At 37.0% G+C, this 23,251-nt stretch overlaps 3 protein-coding genes across 8 annotated transcripts in view; 1 reads left to right on the forward strand and 2 right to left on the reverse strand.

The window, feature by feature from the left end:
- Positions 1–852: 852 nt before the first annotated feature.
- LOC107586712 (armadillo repeat-containing protein 1-like) lies at positions 853–16,089 on the reverse strand. 2 transcript variants are annotated; one of them, XR_001609390.1, is made up of 8 exons: positions 15,869–16,089; positions 14,638–14,846; positions 12,678–12,769; positions 7,649–7,838; positions 7,426–7,542; positions 4,519–4,593; positions 3,949–4,266; positions 2,981–3,056 (listed from the first exon to the last, which is right to left on the reverse strand). XR_001609390.1 is itself a non-coding variant. In XM_016274175.1 (7 exons), the coding sequence occupies exons 2-7, from the start codon at positions 14,797–14,799 to the stop codon at positions 2,865–2,867; spliced, it is 828 nt and encodes a 275-aa protein (XP_016129661.1). In that variant the 5' UTR covers positions 14,800–14,846; positions 15,869–16,085; the 3' UTR covers positions 853–2,864. The 2 variants fall into 2 exon arrangements, 1 of the variants encoding a protein (XP_016129661.1); XM_016274175.1 differs by lacking the exon at positions 3,949–4,266 and having other exon boundaries at positions 853–3,056; positions 15,869–16,085.
- Positions 16,090–17,042: 953 nt separating this feature from the next.
- Positions 17,043–22,938, forward strand: LOC107586713 (mitochondrial fission regulator 1-like). Of its 5 annotated transcripts, XM_016274178.1 has the most exons (9): positions 17,128–17,251; positions 17,353–17,448; positions 17,559–17,635; positions 17,724–17,825; positions 18,649–18,773; positions 18,846–19,072; positions 19,967–20,216; positions 20,301–20,469; positions 20,544–20,770. In XM_016274178.1, the coding sequence occupies exons 3-9, from the start codon at positions 17,600–17,602 to the stop codon at positions 20,589–20,591; spliced, it is 957 nt and encodes a 318-aa protein (XP_016129664.1). In that variant the 5' UTR covers positions 17,128–17,251; positions 17,353–17,448; positions 17,559–17,599; the 3' UTR covers positions 20,592–20,770. The 5 variants fall into 5 exon arrangements, with proteins under 5 accessions (XP_016129665.1, XP_016129662.1, XP_016129666.1 ...); XM_016274179.1 differs by lacking the exons at positions 17,128–17,251; positions 17,353–17,448 and adding an exon at positions 17,043–17,109 and having other exon boundaries at positions 17,546–17,635; XM_016274176.1 differs by lacking the exons at positions 17,128–17,251; positions 17,353–17,448 and adding an exon at positions 17,045–17,113 and having other exon boundaries at positions 17,536–17,635.
- A 93-nt stretch (positions 22,939–23,031) lies between these two features.
- The window catches only part of LOC107586714 (high affinity cAMP-specific 3',5'-cyclic phosphodiesterase 7A-like), a 45,041-nt gene continuing 44,821 nt past the window's right edge, over positions 23,032–23,251 (reverse strand). Inside the window, exon 16 of the mRNA XM_016274182.1 lies at positions 23,032–23,239. The gene's annotated coding sequence lies outside the window, so the exon portion shown is untranslated. The remainder of the gene's footprint in view (positions 23,240–23,251) is intronic.

Consider the following 23,251-nt stretch of genomic DNA (forward strand, 5'->3'; position numbering starts at 1 on the left):
GTAACGACACATTTACACACAAATACGGAGCTGTGGTCGATATCTTTGAGCGCCAGGGAGGTTTGGAGGCACTAGCTTTATCTGCTTCCCTCTTCATATAAAATGAACTGCCTAGTGAGAGGAGGGAAGAGATGCATCTGTAATACTCAATAAATTAAAACATGTTTTAGCGGAATACACAGCAACACACTGTATTTGTGTCCAAGGTGAGTTTAAAGGTCTTTATGACAGTTTGCTTTTCAGTCAAATGTAAAACAATGAAAAACATCAGGTTTATGAGTATGATGAATATGCATATATACTGTATATATTACATAAGGCTTATATATAACTATAAAATTAGCTTTTCTAGATGGTTTTCTACGTTTACATCAGCAAAATGTTTATGAACAGAGTTCAGTGACTTTATGAACAACAACATAAAAGACAAGAAACAAGAAAGTGATTCAACTTACCTGTATTCTTCTGACCTAACTGCCAAAAAAAAAGTAAAGCATGAAATATTGTATCATATTTGGCAACTCATAAGTTAGACATTAATATGTTATATAATATATTAAACTCATATTGTGGATGGATATTACAATAGATTTACCTTTGGTTGCTGAAAACGTGGCACTTCTTGTTCACCTTGGTACTGCTGGCCCGAAAAGTTTCATAATTTAATCATTTATATATATATATATATATATATATATATATATATATATATATATATATATATACACTCCCGTTCAAAAGGTTAGGATCAGTAAGACTTGTAATGCTCATGAAGGCTGCATTTATTTGATAAAAAAATACAGTAAAAACAGTAATATTATGAAATATGATTACAATTTAAAATAGTTAAATTTAATTCATAGTAAGAAGCTTTCACATTTAAACTGACGTAATCATCAGCACTTCTTATTGGCGACCATGAGCACTCAGCTCAAATCATTAAAAAAAACAAGAATGTTACAGTAACAAATTGGTGCCACTGAGGATAATAAAGCACAATTTCCAGCCAAAACAAAACACAAGTGAAATTTATTTTATCTATTTAATCAGCCTTGTCATTACTGTGAACAGTCAAGAATCGTGTGTCCTAAAACTCTTTGTATATAACAGCGAATATGCACTGTACATGAGAAGCTACTAAAATCTACCATGGGCTCTGGTTCTGCGCTCTTGGAATAACAGCGAACAGCAGCTTAAAACGCTTCAAGGAAAGATTGTATACAGTACAAGATGAGGGAAACAAAAACACAGAAAAATGCAAAACTTGATTCAATTTGGATTTTGTTCATAAATATAACACTGATGGCCTCTATCTCATCTTAAACCCAACTAAAAGCACGCCACTGTGCGATTCCATTCTATACACTAATGCTGTCTTTGTAACAAATTCTCATGGTGAACCGACACGATGCGAGTTAAACAGTCTTAAAGCATTGCTGATTATTAGGAACAATACAAAAGGGTGCAAACACTGATACTTTACGACAACCCAAGTTTTCCAGCATTAACAAGGTGAAAAATAAAACGACAGGGACATATACTGGTTTAACTCATTTTGATATCGATGTGTGCAGGTCTCCTTTTGGGAACGCACATACATGAGACCATCAGTTGCGGGAGAATATACACACATCCCTGAGTGGACTGAACGTCCTGAATGCGATATATGAGGTCAGTCGATTATCTAAACTGTTAAAAGACACCGTTGGCCAGGGAAAAATTCAAGGGGTGATGGTCATGCAGAGGCGACGGGGACATAAACAGTCAGAACTGACCGGATCATGCTTTTGGCTAGGTGAACCCCACATTAAAAATGATCATGTGTATGAAAGGCCCCCGAACAAAACATTCACTCACACACACAAATCATCTTATAAATAGTCAGCATAGCATAAAGGAAAACGGCATTGATGTTTAAGAAAGTTATAAAAAGAAAAAAAAAGTTTATAATATCAATTCCTAAAGGGTCAGAGCTATTTTACAACATATTTAGCTAGTGTAAAGAAGGTTATCTGGTGTTTGGCACATGCTGTAACATAAAAGGTTAGCATTACACACATAGTAACAACTATTTCCTTGTGGCTTCCCTTTATTGGATGCGTTAACCGTTAATTATTATTACCGCACACCAACCAGTGCTGGTGTTTCAATTGTGTTTTATGTGAAATCAGCTCTGTGAGGAAGAGTGAACCATCGCTACACATTTCAAACCTAAAAACCACATCTTCAGAAGGCTTTAGAAGTTCAGACGAAGCAAATAAAGAGGATTTAAAACCGAGAAAATGTATCAACAAGCTACATATCAAAGGCACACACAGAAGGAACAAAAAGGCATTAAAAATACGGCATGCTTTGAAATGTGCTGATGAATAAAGTGGTATTAGGACTATAAAATAATTGAAAAACAAAAGTTGTTTAAAATGTACAAGAAAGCTGAGATGAAGGGTTAGAACACATCGGAAAGCACCCAAATTTTTAGAAATTTAGAAAACCTTAATGTACGACCCGCCTAGCGAAACCCCCAGGTGTTGTTTAGTCTCAACAGAAACAAACCCGCAAGGAGAATCTGTGACGAATCGTTTGAAAATCTTCCCCCGACCAAACAAAAAAGGTGAATAAGAGAGAGCAGATACACACGAAATGCTTTCGGTGAACTTCTCCCGGTTGCTCTCAGGTTTTAGTGTCTCGTGTGGTGCGTATGCAGCGCTAACGTGAGTTTCAGGAGCAGGATGGATCGCGTACCATTTACAACAGCAGGTTGTGGCCTTTTTTTAAAGTTGGAACAAGGTTACAAGTTTATTGCGGATGCGCTCGGCAGTCTGGCACGTGGAGTAAAGGTGCGGGGCATGCGGGGAGTCGTGGGGTCACCAGTAAAATGAGCGGGACAGGAAGTTTGCGGCCGTGCTCAGCCAGCTCACACCATCCTGCATGGAGCCCAGTCGCGTCACAGCCTTGTGCTGCTCCTGAGACGGGCTCTCGTCCTCAGGCAGATAATCCGGCAAATTTATGTTCTGCTCGACCACCACATCCGAGTCCTCTTGGAATGGGATTGCAATCTGGATGGGAGAGAAAAAGAGCAATGGGAATAAACATTGTTCTCTAAACATTTAAAATAAAATATATAAATTTGCAGCCAAAACAACAACTTAACCATCTTTATGATACAATATGAAGGAACTATTAGGGCTCAGCAATATATCAGATACATATAAATGACTTACTTTTACTCAAATACTTATTTATAGTTGATATGCAAAATTACTTTTAGGTCAAATAAGACATACAAAAACAGAAAGATATATTCTGCCCCAACTTTGAGGGTCTCAAAAAGGGGTTGCATCCACAGAAGGAGGGAAAACATTATTAAATTGGATCTTTAACCATTGTTAAAATGAGAGTCAGTTCTTTGAACTTTGTCTATTTCAGTGAATTGGTTCATAAAAATGATTAATTTACTTATTTTGCATCATGACTCGAAAATGGTTAAGGAAGCCCATCTTAAGAATATCATTTAAGAATTATAATTTTTTTGAAACAAAAATATTGGTGCACATGGCCAAAAAAAAAAAAAAAGACAGACAGATAGAATTTTATTATTATTGTCATTATTGGTGCTAATAGTACACTGCAAAAAATGACTGTCCGAAATTAAATGAAGATTATGTTTTACAAAACTTGTTTTTCCATTTCAAAATTTCATGTTTACTTCAGTGTTAATTGTGAAATGTACTAGCAATTTCAGAGTGAAAATTGTTTACACTATTTTTTAAAGCTATTTTAAAGCAAATGCATTTCAAGGATCATCAATTTATAAGACATAATATTTTTATTTGCATTAGTCCAGCCCTACTAACTATAATGCAGTTTTTCTTAATACATAGCTCTTCATTTGTGTCTGTTCGCAAAACAGTGTTATCAATAAGACCATTACTCAATCAATTGTGCTACCTGCTGGTTGAAGGAGGAAGTGCATAGTAAAGCAGCATCCAAGACCTCCGGGATGACGGCCACCGGATTCAGTCAGCCCTTCTAATTCAACCAGAGAGGACACTTCTTTCTTTAATTACCACAGTGCCTATTTGCACTGCATGCAAGACTGTGTATGTGTGTGTGTGTGTGTGTGTGTCTCCAGGGTCCTCTGACACAAGGTTTCGGGGCAGAGGAACATCCTGAGTGATCATGTGATGAGGGGAAAATGAGTAAGTCTTCTGATGGGTCGGGTGTAGCAGGGTTCACCCTCAACATGTGGATCTGCATTACTCTCAGCTTTGAGGACAGACGCAGACAAGACATCATTGGCAACAAAATTAAATGCAGCACCTGATTTGAAAGAATAGCTCAACTGGCCTGAAAACTGTCATTTGAAACTCATTGAATGCAAAAAGAGATACATTTCCCAGCCAAAAAAGGAAAGTGGTCTAGCTTCAAATAGTGACATGAAGGGGAGTAGAAGACTATTTTCATGCTTGGTTCGACTGTCTGTTTATTGTGTGCATTCGGTTCATTTGATTTACTCACCTCCGATCCATCTTCCCCCTTCACTACTTGCTGTGCCTTCATGAATTTGGTTGAAGCTATAGCAGTTCCCAAGGCCTGAAGAATGAAGAAACAGTATGAGAATGCTGAAATAGACCCTCTAATAGCATTCTCTGATCTATTAGGTGTGATTAATTTCTAAAGAATCACTTCCTTCAAACTGATATCAATTATTATTTTTCAATTACTCAAAAATGTTCCCAGATGTCCAAACCTGGCATTTTCCATGTATTAAAATGTCTTTTCTTATTATTCTTTTTTTTTTTTTTTAAATATACTACTCTTCAAAAGTATGGGGTCGGCAAGATTTTTAAAATGTTTTTGAAAGAAGTCTTTTATGCTCACCAAAGCTGCATTTTTTAAATCAAAATTACAGTAACGCATCCTTGCTGAAAAATTATTAATTTAAAAAAAGTCTATTACTTTATTAAAGCTTTTTCTTTAATTAAAAATGCAAAAAGCAAAACACTTTTTAAAATTTTACTAAAAATAACTAATATATATATATATATATATACACACACTATATATATTCAATCAATGCAACATTTGCTAATGTTAACTCTCTTAATTCTGTAGATGGTCATATGGATTGTGCTAGACCAGGGGTCTGCAACCTTCAACGTCAAAAGAGCCATTTTGGCCCCTTTCCCACCGAATAAAATTCACGTGGAGCCACAACACATTTGATCCCCAAATAAAGATAACACGGCATATAGCTAAAGTGTTATATTCAGTTATGTTACAGGGCATGGGGAGTAGCAATCATTTCAGAAGTGAGGGGGACAGAAATGTCAAATGTAGTAATAATAATAGGCCTAATAATATTTATGTATGTCTAATTGACGACCAAAAAAAAAAAGCTTTAACTCTTACTTTTAATTGGCTAAGAAATAAAGTACACTGCTGGACAATAACCAATAATTTGTCTTCTATAATATTTTTGATATATATTTTAGTAATGACAAATTTATGGTTATGACTGTATAATCAGTATAATAGTTTATATACTACAAACACTTTTTATCACAGAATAAGTCAGAAAATATATTTTATAGATTCTGTACTGTAATTAATGTTGTCAATTACCACTGTATCATTCATATAAAAGACTTAAAAAATAGGGTTGGGCCGATAGATGATGCCATCGATGGCTGATAGACATCACGATGTTGAGCTGAGATGTTCGGAAAGAAAATTAGGTGTTCTACTGAACCCCTCAAGAGAATTAATACGAGATGGGAGGAAAATACATTTGAATAATGTCTCTCGCAGTTATATCATTGGGTAATTATGTTGTATATAAATTGCGGGCATTAGGGAACCACTAAACTGCTTTTGAATGCACAATCCATTTTAGTTTCACTTTCGAGATTCGCGATCGCACTTATACATGGAGCGGCAGTACTTACTAGTGATCGACCAATGTTGATTTTTATTTATCATTTCATTTATCGGTGAATCCGATATTACAAAACCGATATCAGATTATGGTAAAATGCTTACATATCGGGAAAAATATCGGTAAATCGATATATCGATCGATCTCTAGTACTTACCACACATTTTACAAGATTCGATGTTTGTCAGTGGTGCTGAGGATCTGCAAATTTCCCCAAGTAGGTATAACTGCAGACCGGAGATCTCCAAAATGGGGCGTGAACTCCAAAAGTGGGCAGAACCTCCAAAATGGGGCGGGGTCTCCTCGTGCAAAGACTTTCACCATTGGCTCTGGCTTCGGCCAATTGTTATTGACTTACATTTCAAAATAAAACTTCATAAGTTAAACATGGTTTCTAGTTGATCTAAAATAAAATATGCGATATAAGTAAATATTCTCCATGAGAGCAGAGCCCAAAGCTCGTGGCCAGTGGTGTTCGGACTGGAGTTTGAACCTCTGCTTCATGATATAAACAGGAATCAACCACGAGCTCTCCCGCGAGCTGTCCCAGTGCAGCGCAAATATTTTACTCTACCACTTTGTTTTAAGCAATGGGGGCGTCCTGGGGCTCGAAATTCGCAGGGTAGGAGGGGGTAGTGATGCTGGGTGCAACTAAAAAGGTGCCAATGTCTGGTGAGGTCCGGTTGGGGAGTTATGGAACAATCTCATATTGCATAATCTTTTTAACTATTATCTCCTGAACTGCATCTTTCTTTACCACGCTATTCAGCGCCAATCCCGCCGTGCTCTCAATTTCACTGGTTAAGGTTAGGGTCAGGTGTGGGGTAGGTTTAGGGGTTAGCATTTTTTTTAGCATAGTGTAGGAAATCAACACTTTAATTGACACAACCAATAAAATCTTTAGAATCAGCTGTGGGGTGGAGTTTGCACTGAAGTGGATTGGGGGGGAAAAAGACACGTGTCATGTGCCTGTCTGTCAATGGAAGGAAGCCACGCCCTATTTTGGAGCTCCCACCCCGTTTTGGAGTTCCCGCCCCCATTTGGAGATCTCCAGGCTGCAGTTATACCCTTCTCAATTTCCTGGTGTCAAAAGTTACTTCTATCATATGAGTCTGTTTTGGACTTTCTGACCGAGAGCGCCCTCCGGCTTCGAGTATGAATGAAACATACAGCGCATGAGAGTGTTCAGCACTCCGTGATGTTCACATCGTTTTGGATTAGAATAACGTATCCAAAACAACGTGACTATAGTCTCTTTTAATTTAAATCTAGATTTATTCACATTGGCCCTTAAAAACCTCTACGTGAGCACACTTGCCCGAGAAAAAGTGCATGGGAAAGAGTTTAGGTTTTATTAAAAGTCGGGGGGACACCTCCCCTGCGTATTGTACACCCATGCTACAGGGAGCCACCGCAGAGGGATGAAAGAGCTGCATGCAGCTCGGGAGCCACAGGTTGCCGACCCCTGTGCTAGACTGTAAACTCACCTCAGCCTTCAAGTCTGATCGGATCCTCACCACACATCTCTTCACAGCCATCTGGAAGGTAAAGCTGATGACACCTTTGATCTTTAGCAGGGCTTCTTCACAAAGACTCCTCCGAGCCTGACATACACCGAGACAGTGTGTCAAATTGTGCAGAACCAAACATTTGAATCTCCATACGCTCTGATTAAACAGGCTCCATTACAAGCTGTTTGACTGCAGTTACCGAATCATCAAGCCCGTCGATCTGAAGCACCACCGTTTTGGCCCGTTTGTTCGTTGAGCCCATGAAAAACTGGCCTTTTTTTCGGCAAGAGGCGGCCGCTTCCGCCTGTTCGGCCTCCGCGCTGCTGGAGTTCTGCAGGATCTCGTAGATCTCAGACGCTAGCAGCTTGGTCTCACCTGGCGACGTGCCCCTAGTGAAACATCACAGATCACTGTAGGATTCACAACAGATGACAAAAAAAAGAACAATAACAGCCACGGTTGATGAACAAAGAAATAATTGAGCAAATATGCTCGTCTAGTCTGGTTAAAAGATCATGTATTGTACATTTCAGTACTTGTCGGTGCTGATATTTGAAAAGGTCATCACTCCAGCAGACAAGGGGAGACAACATAGATCTGCGCAGGAGGGGAAATCTGCCGGCATGAGAGCTGGAGAAAAGTCAGTCTGATGGAGCTTGAACCAACTAACCTTTAGCACATACAATATTGTGATTCATCTAGTGTCATGCATTCCATACGGTTTAATATCACAAGCAAGCATAAATTCATATTGAACTTTTCATTTGAAAAATGAAGAGATTGATGCATCATAGTAAGAAGAGACAAAATATACTGTTACTGTATTTTAACAATACTGTTTTAAAATAAACTAAAAGAAAAGAAAAATTCCCTTTCTGTGGATGTTGCCCATTAGGAAGGAAGGAAGCAAGAAAGCAATAAAGCAAGAAAGAAAGAAAGAAATGTGTGAATAAATTTTTTTTGAAGAAATGAGAAAAAAAATGTAAAAACTATTATCTTACTTCTTATATACATTATATATATATATATATATATATATATATATATATATATATATACACACACACAGAGTGGCACAAAAAAGAGATGAAATTTTGTTATTGACCAAATACTTATTTTCCACCATAATTTGCAAATAAATTCTTTAAAAATCCTACAATGTGATTTTCTGGATTTTTTTTTTCTCATTTTGTCTCTCATAGTTGAGGTATACCTATGATGAAAATTACAGGCCTCTCTCATCTTTTTAAGTGGGAGAACTTGCACAATTGGTGGCTGACTAAATACTTTTTTGCCCCACTGTATATATAAATATATATTAATAGCCTTATTGCTTATTGTGTTGCAAATTTGCTTAAAGACCAGGAAATTGTTTAGTCTTCAGAATATTTATATATATTTTTTTATATTACATTCTAATTTGTCAAATTTGGACATTATTTTCTCATGTGCATTTCCCGATAAAAGGGAGCTGTAGATGACGGTAATTAAAGATTTAAATATTTTATAGGTAAATATAGATATGTAGATGATACTAAATATATTAATCACATGACAGAAGTTATGCACACAAGTTACCCACCGGCACAAATCAACCCACTCTCCCCTTCTGATGAGGAAAAAAGTCTCAAATAACTGATCAAAATTTAGTAAAAATGTATATTTAGCCAATCAGTTATTTGGTCACTAACTATAGTCAAGTGACCCATTCGTTCAGTAGGGTTAAAAAAGACAGCAGTTCATTGACATCAGCATTGGAGGTCAGGAGTGACATCAGGATCTTGATATGCCCTACAGGCGCTAATGGGGGAGATGCAACACTGCCAACTCATGCAGAGTTACAGGAACGGACATCTGCTCGCTGGCATATCTGAGCTGCCAGACCTCAAGCTTCCCATATACACCTGAGGGAATGCTGACGGCATCTACATCCTCCGTCAAAAGGAGGCAACCTATGCAATCAATAGCTAGCTAGTTATAGTAAGACACAATGTAAGAAAACACTGAACATTCATCAAAAAAAAAAAAAAACTAATTCAAGCATTAGCACTGTTTATTTCCGAGCTCTGCGGTCTCATCAGGGGTGATGAAGGATTCCTTCACTTCCTCAAGCCATAAAATTTCACAGACTGGGGCGATACACGACCTCTACCCAAAGTCGTTGTGCCGGAAATAGTGATGGGCAGCTTGTGGAACTGCAGGGCACTCCTTGATGGCATCTGTGCTAACTGAAGTGACTGGTGAATCGAAGGGGGCGGCCAGGGAGTCGCCCTGAGAGAAGGATATGCAGCTCTCTGCCAACCATTGACACTTCTGTCTGTGGCACTGGCCGTCTAAGAGCCTGCAGAATTTCGCACTAGAAATAAGCCTGAACTGTAGCAAATATACAAACATGCATGGATCCTAGATTCCTGTGCCTCTATACTTAGCCATGGGGGTGTCAAAAACATGCACTTGTATGAATATTTAAAAAAATCAGTTGCCATCTATAGTGCTGTTTGACATATGAGGTAAAAGAAACCCTGAGTTTCATCTTTTCTAAAGCACAAAAAGAGGGCTCAACAATATTTTTTTTTCTGTTTTTTTTTTCAGATTTGCGTTGGCTCCATATAACAACAATAAATAACAATAATTATTAGAATTATTAATGGTTTATTATATAATAATAATACTTTTTTGTATTAATATTGTTATATAACAAATTGTTGTTATTAAATTATTATTATTATTATTATTATAGTATATTACATTTATTAATAAATAATTTGACAGGTTTTAAATGAAACAGCAAAAATGTAGCTATATGACATCTATAAATTTATAAACAATTTTGCTAGAAAATGGTGGCTTATCCTAAGTTTCTACAAAATCTACATTAGCCAGCTAAATAACATCATGTTTTGTGATATTTACAATATCATTCAAAGGTTTGTGGTCAGTAATTTAAAAAAAAAAAAAGTTTATTTTGCTCACCAAGTTTGCATTTGCACTGACCAAAAACAGTAATAGTTAAAAAAAAAAAGAATTTAATTGTTTTAAATTACAAAAAAATGTTTTTTATTAAATTAAAAATACATATTAAAAAAATTATTTTACATATTACTACTTTTTTTTTTTGTAATCCTGTGATGGAAAGCTGAATTTTAATATTGTCACTCTAATATGCTGATTTGGTATGCAAGAAACTATTATTATTGTTATTATTATTAATGTTAAACTGTTGCTTAATCATTTTGTGGAATATTTGATGAATAGAAAGTTTAAAGGGGTCATATGATGCTGCTAAAATAATATTATTTTGTTTATTTGGTGTAATGAAATGGGTTTATGCGGTTTAAAGTTAAAAAAACACATTATTTTCCACATACTGTACATTATTGTTTCTCCTCTATGCCCCGCCTTTTTGAAACGCGGCGAATTTTTGTTATAAAGCTCATCGGTCTGAAAAAGCGTGGTGTGCTGTGATTGGCCAGCTATCCAATGCGTTGTGATTGGCCGAATACCTCAACCGTGTGACGGAAATGTTACGCCCCTCACATACTGTTGATGGCGTGTCCCGGCCGGAGCGACAAGACAAAAACATTAAAACCCATAACAAATAAAAAATATGTTGCATCCAGTGGGGACATAATTACTGATTATAATGACTTATACTGTCTTTTTACGCGTTGCATTGCATCGCGCCGCGTAAACATAAAACCCAGTCTACATTTGTGATCAGAGAAATGACAAACAACAAGTGCTACTCTACACTGCCCAAAAATCCCGTTTGAATCATCAGTGGCAAATCCTTTAAATAAAAACGTACTTACGTGAGTCAGAACAGCCGGCTTGTAGTCTAACGTTACTCTCCCAGGATCAGTAAACAGTCCTCCATAAAATGTGCTGCACACATCTGGATATTTGGGTTAAACTGTATTGTACTAAACAACTTAAGTTGTATTGTAAATACAACTTAACCACTGATTTCTAGTCGTGTCCTCTTTTGGAAGACCAAACAAAGTAGTTTCACTTTCACAACGAAACACACAGCGGCCTAGCGGAAGCCCCGGCTTAGCGTGAGCAGAGGCGGCGTGGTTGAGAACGGAGCAGCCGGCGGATCCGACGAAGGAGCGGCAAGCACATGTGACGACCCCGGGCTTCGTACACGGTGAAAGCCGATCCGGCGATCCACGGCACTAAGTTGTATTCCCTCAGCGACCAGCACAGATCAGCTCCAGGCATGACGAAGCGGATATCGTCCTCTTTTGGAAGACCAAACAAAGTAGTTTCACTTTCACAACGAAGCACACAGCGTCTTCAGGACATGGCGGAAAGCGGCAACAATACTACAGTGAGAATAAAAGTTACGCCTTCTTTCTTTGCGTGAACATTTGGGCGGCGTTATGCAAATCTTCTCACATAGTGAGGTAGATATGTGGGGGCGTGTTAGAATGAGCCGTTTTAGGTAGGTGTGGCTGACTCTCAACTTTTATAAAGAATATCTCTTTGGATTTGAGACTTTAGTCTTTGCAATTTTACAGATCTTCTTTATGCACCAAGAGCTTGTAATACTCCAAAGAGAAAGGAAAAATTGAAATCGCATCATATGACCCCTTTAAAGAAACAAAGTTTCTTTAACATTATAAATGTCTTTACTGTAACTTTTAAACATTTTAAATGGACCTTTGTATTAATTTCTTTAAAAAAAACATCATATTGATTGACCAATATTGAACTGAATTTCTTCATTGTCAAACTTCTTTGTACCAGCCAACAAAATTTCACATGCAACTTCCCCACTAGATACAATTAATTAATTAATAAAATTAATTACTTTAGTTTGCCAAAAAAATTAAGAGAAATAAGATAATTCTGAAGAATTCTAAATATGGGCACTGAATATGAACTCCTCCATATCTTTAGTGCTATGATAATCTCTCTGATGTCTTAGACTGACCTCTGCTGGACATTAACCCATGGCGAGCAAACAAATGCAATCATGCATTACATCAGGTTGCTTGACAGTTCACATTACGCTTCAACAGCAAGCTTGCATCATCACTCCTATTTAGCTTCAAAACAGACAAATCTGCTAATGACAGGACGACCATTCTCGTGCGCTTAAAATCTGCCCACCACACACATTCACTTCAGCTAAAGCAGCAGGGTGAGGTTTTCTGCAGGGAAGTGCAAAGCGAGCTCGTGTTGCCTTCATGTTTTGTGGCAGCGTGACGGGAGCGACTCACTTCTGCATGACGTTCTGCAGGCTCAGCATCATTCCCAGCTCGTCCTTCATCTTCTCCCTGTTGGAGCGGCATTCTGCCAGGTAGCGCACCGCCTGGAAGGACACAAAGCCATTAAGGGTCACGCAGGGCCATTACAGAGGCAAACCGCCAGGCACCACTGTGATAACAAATCCGTTAACAGAACACCAAGAACTACTTGGGTCAGAATGTGTTAAAGAAAGTGTGTTATTCCAACATTGTCCAAATGTCTCTACAGGTGTGATGTCCTTCTAAAAATGAAAAAACATAAAGAGAGGTCCAAAACTGAGGGCATATTCAAATTTTGGGGCTCAAAATCTAATTTTAAACTGGGATTAGAGTTTTAGGATTTAAAAACACTGACATTATTATAGGTTGTGCCTATTTCTCACCAATCAAATAAGGTAATTTGTGACATTGACCATATCAGCTCCTTTACACAGAATGTCAGATGTTGTTGCTTCCACTGAAGAACAAGATGCTCTGGAACATTCTCAAATCCTACTGGGGAACGTGGACAGAGACGTCTCTGTCCATCTAACAGAGGAAGAGGAAACACTTTCTGGTCTGGACATTGCTGAAGAAGTTAGGCTAAGCATTGTAACAATACTGGACAGCAGGTGGCAGTCATTTGATGGGTCTATGGACAGCTGGGTGGGCAATGAATGATCTGATTGGTTGATACAAATGCCTCAATTTCCAACTATTTAAAAAATAACAGTAATTAAATAATAATAACATTAATAATAATAATAATAATAATAATAATAACAACAATCGGTTACAAATGACTATTTGTAGATACAAATATAGCAGGAGGCAGTAATGCGTCATGTCTATGGACAGCTGGGTGGGCTTTGCTTAATCTGATTGTTTGATATGAATGCCTTGGTATCAAACTATGAGCTTAATAATAATAATAATAATAATAATAATAATAATTTTCTTATTATCATTTATTATTTTAATTGAAATCGAATCTATTTGAGTGATAAATAAATATTTATAACAAATATAGCGGCTGTGTAGGCTTCGAGTGATCTGGTTGGTTTATACTTGAATACTTTGATATAAAACTACTTGGAAATTTTAAAAATGTCTGGAGGTCTAATGAGTTAACTTGAAAATAAAGAAGAAAAATTCTAAAATAGTAAATGCTGTCTATTATGCTTTATATTGGGATATCTGAATTGAAGTTAAAGCTAAAATCGCTTACAGTAAACTATAAATAAACAACTCATAAGTTTTCCCAGAAAAATTATCAAATTAATTGTAGCTATCAAAACATTACTGTTTGTTTTAGAATATCAACAAACAAAATAGTTGAGTTCATAATGGCTCCAAATTTGAACCCTTAACTACCATGCCTTGGTATCAAACTATGAGCTTAATAATAATAATAATAATAATAATAATAATAATTTTCTTATTATCATTTATTATTTTAATTGAAATCGAATCTATTTGAGTGATAAATAAATAAATATTTATAACAAATATAGCGGCTGTGTAGGCTTCGAGTGATCTGGTTGGTTTATACTTGAATACTTTGATATAAAACTACTTGGAAATTTTAAAAATGTCTGGAGGTCTAATGAGTTAACTTGATAATAAAGAAGAAAAATTCTAAAATAGTAAATGCTGTCTATTATGCTTTATATTGGGATATCTGAATTGAAGTTAAAGCTAAAATCGCTTACAGTAAACTATAAATAAACAACTCATAAGTTTTCCCAGAAAAATTATCAAATTAATTGTAGCTATCAAAACATTACTGTTTGTTTTAGAATATCAACAAACAAAATAGTTGAGTTCATAATGGCTCCAAATTTGAACCCTTAACTACCACTATGCTAACATGGTAGTAAACATCTCGCAGGTCACTACAGAAAAACCATCTGCACAAGTCTTGACTGCAGATGCCTCACAAACAGAATCTTACCAATAGCGCAGAGTAGACGACTTGTGGACTGGGATGGTCGAAGAAGAGAATGAGGCCTGACAAGCAGCCTTGATCTTCAACAATAGCTCGCCTGTTGAGGGGGTCAGCAGCTAAGTCCCTCAGCTGATTCACCACAGCCAAGGCATCAGGCTCCCCGCTCATGGTGCTCCCACACCAAGGGCCATGCACATAAAACACACAGATCTTAGCTGAGAGGGAATAAAAATAAGAACTGGATTACTTCTGATATCACGGAACATGTTGACAGTGACAGAAAGCACACTAAGCAACAAAAACAACATAAAAGCTGGTTTAAGCTTAATTACATTAGCCTGATAAAAAAAAGTTGTCTGCTCAACCTCTTGTATTTTATTTTTAAATATACATTTTTTGTACATTTATTATTTAAACCAAAAAAACACGAATCTGAGGTTTATTGACAGACGTCACTCAGTCAATATGCATTGCTGTCGCGCGTGCGTCGTTTCGCATTGATTTACAGATGGTCTCTATACACGTGGCTTATTATTGGCTTTCATCGTGAACTGAATGACCCATGATGGTCATGTCTGATTCACATAGCACAACATAGCATTACGAGGCCTTTAAATGGGCCCTGTGCTGACCGGCTAGCATTAACACGGCATCACAAGGCAATGCCAATCTGAATTCTCATATGAATCATAAAACTGCACGTAAAAGCAAACATTTGGAGCTTATTTCTCATTCATATTTAGTCTACAGACGTCAAAACATGTAGATCTGAATGTCTTTCTATGAACAATGCCAGCACGCAAAAAGAGAAAGGCAAAGTCTATTTCTATCAGAACGCACAGAAATATACACCTGTATGAAGCCAAATAATAGTAATAAATGTATAATCAGAGCATTTGATTCTTGTGTGCGTGGTATCTATCTCGAATCTGAATTCTCATATGAATCATAAAACTGCACGTAAAAGCAAACATTTGGAGCTTATTTCTCATTCATATTTAGTCTACAGACATCAATACATGTAGATCTGAATGTGTCTTTCTATGAACAATGCCAGCACGCAAAAAGAGAAAGGCAAAGTCTATTTCTATCAGAACGCACAGAAATATACACCTGTATGAAGCCAAATAATAGTAATAAATGTATAATCAGAGCATTTGATTCTTGTGTGCGTGGTATCTATCTCGTTAACCTTGTGTGTGTGTGTTGTGGCACTGTTGTCCACGCATAACCTTACAGCAAACACGCCCAGGACGACTCCTCGCTTCCGATGATCCTGTCCAGTCAAAGAATCAAACCCGCCGACAAATGATACGCAACTGTGATATAACGACGACAGTGAATATGGTTAAAAGTCTCTATGACAGCTGTTCTGGTCGGGTATGTTTGGCCATTATCTGCGGAGCTTTTAGCACCCTTTACTACACTTCCTGGATTTAGACAGACTGATTGGAGGATGTGGACTATGACGCCATGCGTTCTTGACCAATCAGAAAGGGTTTTACTAAGAGACAACATGATATATACAATATAAATGAGTATTAAAGCAAATTATAGAATTATTATTATTATAGAATAAAGCAAATCTGAACCAAAACGTACTAAAGTATTTGTTTATTTGGCTATTGTTATTGTTTTTTTTATTGTATTGCGAAAATACATACAAAGCATCAGAGCCAAGGAAGCAAGTAAAAATACTATTAATATATTTTATTTATTGGGTCCCTACTAAAATACATGACAATACGTGTATTGTCAATACATGACAAAACAATACACGACAAACAATAAATGACAAAACAAAGGTAATTGCTATAGACAGAAAAGAAACATAAAACAATTGTATTTCCTCTAATGTAGACTAACAGATAAAGATGGTCTAGTTCAGGAAAAACGTGAAGAACAATTTATTATTGTGCATTTTTATCGTCAGCCAGTACAATACATAAAACAATAGAAGGGCGAAACATAAATAAATAAATAAACTATAAAGCACAGGTTTGATACGATTTTATTTAGGTAAATATTTCAAATGATTTCCAAACAACCAATGTTTTCGATCTTTTGTTGTTGTTGTTGGTATTATTGTTCAGTGTTGTCCTTTATAAAACTTAGATAAACAGATTGTAAGATGGACATTTTTTATTTCTGAATATAAAACTAAACAGAATTTAATTAATAACTTAAAATTGTCTTCTTTTTAAACCGGTCATAGTCATCCAAACACCGCTCACGATGCGTTCCTGCATGCTTCCTGCATGCCGCGTGTGTGTGAGTCATAACTCACTTATGACTGGACAGTTGTATTGTCAATCCACTACTCTAAACCAGTGGTTGACTCCATACTCATAGAACCCACCCATTGTTAGAATATTCTCAAACCCCATTGGCCAATATTATTAAGTCCCGCCCTTCTTCCCAAACGACGACTCCCGCACTGTGGAAAAACACAGTGGACATCTGTTACACTGCGTTTTAGACGGTAAGACATCGATATTTTCTTGTAATGTCGTATTAGAAATCGCTAACTCGGGTTTTAACGCCTTTAACCTTTGTGATAAAGCTTGTAGACGGTTCACTAGTCCTCTGTTTGCGGTATCTATTAGTGACAAACACTCAGGTGCGTTACGAAGAAACAACTACAAAATGTTTAGTAGCTCAGTGTTTTCTGGTAAATGCCAAGGTGAACATCACGTAGAACAATGTCTGTTTGCCACAAAGTGACTGTTTAGGAGAGCAGGAGTGGAGGAGACCGTCTGTACAAGATGCTCTTCTGCTATGTGAGAATGACACTTTACAGGGATCATAACATAGAGGGTACTCTAGTCTAAAAGATGTCATTTTAATAATAAAAAAAAAATATTGTGTTATTTAAGTGTATTTAAGTGATTCTTACAAGTTTAGGTTTTGATCTGACGATGACCTAGCACTGATCCTTGAAGATGAGACAGATCTGTGAAGTAACAAGATGAGTGGAAATCATAGACGGATAGAAATGGACCTGGTAAGTTCATGCACAGAATTATATGTACATTTCTTGCTCTGCACTCATCCTGTGATTAGAAGAATGATTATATTTATATCTCTCTTAGGCTACAGTTTCATCATCAAAGCCTTATGGGTCATCCAGGAGTATTGTCAGAAGAATTGCCACAAATCTTCCCTTAGCACCCTGCCCTCGTGTCCATTTTCAGGTCAAATATCAGACTTTGTTCATTCAAATGTGTCAAAAACATAAAAGAATCTCTCAACTTTTTGTAATTCTTTCAACAGACAATTCAAAGGATATTTACAAATGATTTTGAGTGCCTGTTATGTCTTTTTCTGTTTTCTATTTTAGTATTTTCAGGTGGTCTTCATTCATTTTCATTCCATTATTATCAGTGTTTTCCACTTTTATTGCATTTTTGCCTCTCAAAACCTTTAACATTCTCCATCTTTGGCCTTTCATTATTCAGTTCTCCCATATCATCATATTTCTGTCCTGTTCTGTTTTGATTCCATCAGTGTGCTGACAATAAACAATCATGAGTCGCGAGGACAGGTTTCAGCTCACAATATCTAATCTAGCCTTTTCCTACCGTCTAACCTTTAAAACAAAAGTATGATGACATTAAATTCACCTTGAAACTTTTATTACTGTCTCTGTTTCTCTCTTCTCTGCCTTTCCTTCCAGCTGTCCTGTATGTCAGGAAGGCAGCATGTCTGCTTTAGGTCAGTTCTCTGGATCATTGTTGAAAATTCTAGGCCAAGATTTCTTTAAAAAAAAGTTGCCGTTGCAATGTTCTAATTGCTTCATTATTCGCTAGGCAATGTTTAAACCGCTTTCCCTGGTGCTGTTTTCTTTGCCGTGGCTGTGAAAACATTTGGTGCTTGCTCTGCTGTTGTAGTTCTGACATTGTTTGAGTGCTTGAGTGTCTGTGAGGGTTTGTTTGTCATTGTTGTGAGACTTGTAAAGTGCCCTGAGCAGGTGTTGTAATTATTAACCGTCCTTTAAACTGTCTTTGGGTCGTGTAGCTTCATCGATTCGCTGCAGGAGCGAGTTTCCTCAACAATTCAAATGGGCCAAATGGACTTGTGGCCACACTCGCTGATGTGGGCTGGATGGACAGAGAAGAGAGCGATGGTGCTGGCAGGAATAGGTAAAAATATTTCTAAATTGATTTAGAAAACAGAGATTTGAATATTGTAATTATCATATGTGTGTTCTGCAGGTTTGAGGCGGATTCGGGGTTGTTTTTTCGCACCCAGCAGTGCAGACCCCTGAGACGTCGGCAGTCGTTACCCAGCTTGCACCAGGCTGAACCTGCGCCACAGAGTCAGACGATCATCAACGATGAAGCCATTCAGAAGATCAGTGCTCTGGAAACTGAGCTGGCCAAACTTAGAGCTCAAATTGCACAGATCGTTCAGGCACAGGAGCAAAGTGCTCAGTCCACAGGTTAGTTGGAGTGCTACTTTAGTATTATGTGTATATGCCATTTTAGTATTTTGAAGTAGCTTTTGTTTTGATATTTGTAGTTTACATTTTATTTTCTAGTTTTAAAAGTTCTCAAAAAATCAAGGCCAAAAGTCTTAAATTCATGATCTTAAATGTTGCATGCATTGCAAAAAAAAAAAAGTATTCTTACTCAGTGTTTTTGTTTTGTTTTCCAATAAGAAAATCTCAACTTCCTTGAATCAAGATACATTTACGTGAGATGCAAAATGAAGATATAAAATCTTGTTTTCTGAGAAATGTAACAAAATTAAGTGGGTTTATGCTCAAAACAAGAACAAGTGTCTATCAATGGGTAAGAAAAAAATAATGATTTTCCCTTAATACATTTTCTCTTTGAAAAAATACTTTTTCTGACCCTATAGGCAGATATTTGTTCTTTTTTTAATCATAAACTCTGATGAATTTCTTTGTGTCCCCTTCAATTTATTCCATAATTTTGTCTTTAGTTGGTTTTAAAAAGGTCTTAAATTTACCTTCACAAAACCTGCAGAAACGCTGTTAGATGATTTTCATATTTTTAGATTTTCTCAGCATATTTGTATTTATATTTAACCGCAAAAATGAATGAATCCCACACACTTTGGTACATGGAAACATATAAAAAAATATTTATTTACAATGTTTGTTGATTGATTAGTTTTATTTAACAACAACACTGGTTAGTTGTTCTTTATGCCCCAAATATATGCCACAGTAATGTTAACGTTAGGCATGTGCAACACGTTTGCTTGCAAAGTGTTGGCGTTCTTGCAAAAGACATAAAATAGCACTCTGCTAGTAAATACTTTGGTATTGGTCGTTTTTACCCATTTAAAGTTGCAATTTTTGCTTCAGCTCCAGCGCCAGGTGGTCCCCCCGTACCCCAAGCTCCACCAATGACTCCAGTTCCACCTCCGCCACCTCCTCCGTGTCCCGCCCCTGGCATGCAGAGAAGCTATTCTGCCATTGACCTCATCCGAGAGCGGCGTGGGAAAAAGGCAGAGCAGAAGACAATACTGGACTCTGCACCTAAAAAGCCAGAGCTTCCCAACATGCTAGACGTACTGAAAGACATGGGGAAAGTGAAGCTGCGTTCCGTTAAGAGGTAAATGTTATAATGCTTAATCTGATGACATTCAAACCTCATCCTAATCTCTTACCAGTAAGGTTCAATTATCCTTTCGTTCAGTCATCAAGAGGACACGAAACCAAAACCTGTTGAGCCCACAGATGCTGCAACATTAATCGCAGAGGCCCTGAAACGCAAGTTTGCTCACCGCTACAGAAGTGACAGTGAATGTGATGGCAACTTTAACTTGATAGATCCTGAGAATAAGACCCATGTAGAAACACCAGAGGTAAGAGAAATCACTTGAAAAAATTATGTATATTGTCATAGTGCCATAGTCACTTTGTGCCATTGCTTTTGCAGTTTGGACAGCATATGTTAAAATCAACTGGAAGGAGGAAACTGTACTAGGATGGAGCAACTCATCTGAGCAGGTTAATGTAGTTACCCTGATGTCTTGTAATTTTCAAAAACCGGCTAACTTTTCTTGTTAGCCCTCAAAATGTTGTTAGTGTTCATTTAGGTGAGCATGCAAATGCCAAACACTATACAGTCAGTCTGGTTTCCCAATTTAATATCTATGTAATTTGCACTTTGAAAAGTTCATCTCCATCAGTACATCTCGTACCACAGCCAGTTCCATCATCAATGCAAAAAGGTCTTAAATTTACCTTCACAAAACCTGCAGAAACGCTGTTAGATGATTTTCATATTTTTTGATTTTCTCAGCATATTTGTATTTATATTTAACCGCAAAAATGAATGAATCCCACACACTTTGGTACATGGAAACATATAAAAAAAATTTTATTTACAATGTTGATTGATTAGTTTTATTTAACAACAACACTGGTTAGTTGTTCTTTATGCCCCAAATATATGCCACAGTAATGTTAACGTTAGGCATGTGCAACACGTTTGCTTGCAAAGTGTTGGCGTTCTTGCAAAAGACATAAAATAGCACTCTGCTAGTAAATACTTTGGTATTGGTCGTTTTTACCCATTTAAAGTTGCAATTTTTGCTTCAGCTCCAGCGCCAGGTGGTCCCCCCGTACCCCAAGCTCCACCAATGACTCCAGTTCCACCTCCGCCACCTCCTCCGTGTCCCGCCCCTGGCATGCAGAGAAGCTATTCTGCCATTGACCTCATCCGAGAGCGGCGTGGGAAAAAGGCAGAGCAGAAGACAATACTGGACTCTGCACCTAAAAAGCCAGAGCTTCCCAACATGCTAGACGTACTGAAAGACATGGGGAAAGTGAAGCTGCGTTCCGTTAAGAGGTAAATGTTATAATGCTTAATCTGATGACATTCAAACCTCATCCTAATCTCTTACCAGTAAGGTTCAATTATCCTTTCGTTCAGTCATCAAGAGGACACGAAACCAAAACCTGTTGAGCCCACAGATGCTGCAACATTAATCGCAGAGGCCCTGAAACGCAAGTTTGCTCACCGCTACAGAAGTGACAGTGAATGTGATGGCAACTTTAACTTGCCAGCCACTGAGAATAAGACCCACATAGAAACACCACTGGTAAGAGAAATTCTATTTCTTGAAAAACTGATCTCTCACGTATTTTGTTTTAGTGCCATAGTCATTTTGTGCCATTTCTTTTGCAGTTTGGCCAACATATGTTAAAGTCAACTGGAAAGAGGAAACTGTGCTAGGATGGAGCTACTCATCTGAGCAGGTTAATGTAGTTAACCTGATGACTTTTCATTTTCAATAACCGGCTAACTTTTCTTGTTAGCCCTCAAAATGCTGTTAGTGTTCTTTTAGGTGAGCATGCAAATGCCAAACACTATACAGTCAGTCTGGTTTCCCAATTTAATATCTATGTAATTTGCACTTTGAAAAGTTCATCTCCATCAGTACATCTCGTACCACAGCCAGTTCCATCATCAATGCCAGTTACCTGAGAAATTAATTCTTTTTGTTTGGTTTTATGTATGATTTTATAAGTGGATTTATTTGGATCTGTTGAATGTCAACAGTGCAAGTATTCGACCTTGTTAGATTCCTCTCATTTGAAGGGATAACGTTAAACAAAAACACCAAAGTGTACGGATTGTTCTTTATCAGTAGTTTTATGTGTATTTTTAACACCTGTTTGCACAGAAGTTGTGTCTGCTTCAAAGGTACAATTAATAGTTGCTACTAAATTTAGTAACTACAGGTTTTTCTGTCATGTGACCGTTAGCAATTATGATCCACACTTTTGTGATCATCATAAATAGGGCTTAGATGGTGCTGTCAGTAGTATTTGCTCACTAATTTAATGAGAGCTCATTTAAAATCCAATCTAATTTATTATTTTGGAACATTTCCATGATATTGTTCTGGAAGTCATTTAGTTATTTAACCAGTTTAATAAATCACTTGAATGATGTAGTTTTGTTTGTCTATGACGTCAAGCTTGTTATCTCTAGTCCAGTCCCGATTTCAGTCTATTAGCAGAATTTTTGACAGTGTTTGTACCTTTAAAAGGTTTGCATTTTTGCACATATACCTAAAATGTCTGCTGTGCACCAACAGTCAGTGCATTTGCATTATATTACAGTACAGGATTTCTCATTGCAAAGATTTCTAACTGGATTTAATGGCCAGCACATAGGAGGTATACCTCAGAATTGAAGGGAATCTCCTAGCGGGGAGATATTTCTGGTTTTATGGATTTTGATAATTTATTTAAATAGGTTGATTTAATTTCACTCTACAGAACCGTTTTGAATGGACTTTCATTTCTTGAATAAACCTGAAACTGTCGATCTGTCTTTTTTCATTTCTGTAATGAGGTTTCTACTTGTTACATTTGGACAAATAGAACAGCATGAGCTCATGCCATCCGGTAGAAACATTTTGTGAAGTTTTATTCATCAAAAATGCAACTGCAACAAGTATGTATCAAAAGGTTATACGGCAAAGCCTTTACAAAATGGCTTAACACATAGGTCGTCTCCCCAAAATGGCTGTTACAACAAACTGTAAACAGTTTTTTTTTCTTAAATCAACAGTCTTACAGCACTTACAACAAAAATACAAATCACCTAAAATAAAGCACCTCTTCTCTTTC

This window comes from Sinocyclocheilus grahami, unplaced genomic scaffold (assembly GCF_001515645.1).
Source record: "Sinocyclocheilus grahami isolate Dianchi unplaced genomic scaffold, SAMN03320097.WGS_v1.1 scaffold85.1, whole genome shotgun sequence".
In the NCBI taxonomy this organism is placed as follows: Eukaryota; Metazoa; Chordata; class Actinopteri; order Cypriniformes; family Cyprinidae; genus Sinocyclocheilus; species Sinocyclocheilus grahami.

What these genes read in the sequence shown, in the direction of transcription:
- LOC107586712 (XM_016274175.1), bottom strand. Translation starts at nt 14,799, where the DNA reads ATGAGCGGGGAGCCTGATGCCTTGGCTGTGGTGAATCAGCTGAGGGAC. An exon ending in TCGTCTACTCTGCGCTATTG is followed by an intron (nt 12,770 to 14,637) that starts GTAAGATTCTGT and finishes GTGTCCTTCCAG; the next exon opens with GCGGTGCGCTACCTGGCAGA. An exon ending in CTGCAGAACGTCATGCAGAA is followed by an intron (nt 7,839 to 12,677) that starts GTGAGTCGCTCC and finishes ATGTTTCACTAG; the next exon opens with GGGCACGTCGCCAGGTGAGA.
- LOC107586713 (XM_016274179.1), top strand. Translation starts at nt 17,600, where the DNA reads ATGAGTGGAAATCATAGACGGATAGAAATGGACCTG. An exon ending in GCCCTCGTGTCCATTTTCAG is followed by an intron (nt 17,826 to 18,648) that starts GTCAAATATCAG and finishes TGGGTCGTGTAG; the next exon opens with CTTCATCGATTCGCTGCAGG. An exon ending in CCCATGTAGAAACACCAGAG is followed by an intron (nt 20,470 to 20,543) that starts GTAAGAGAAATC and finishes TTGCTTTTGCAG; the next exon opens with TTTGGACAGCATATGTTAAA.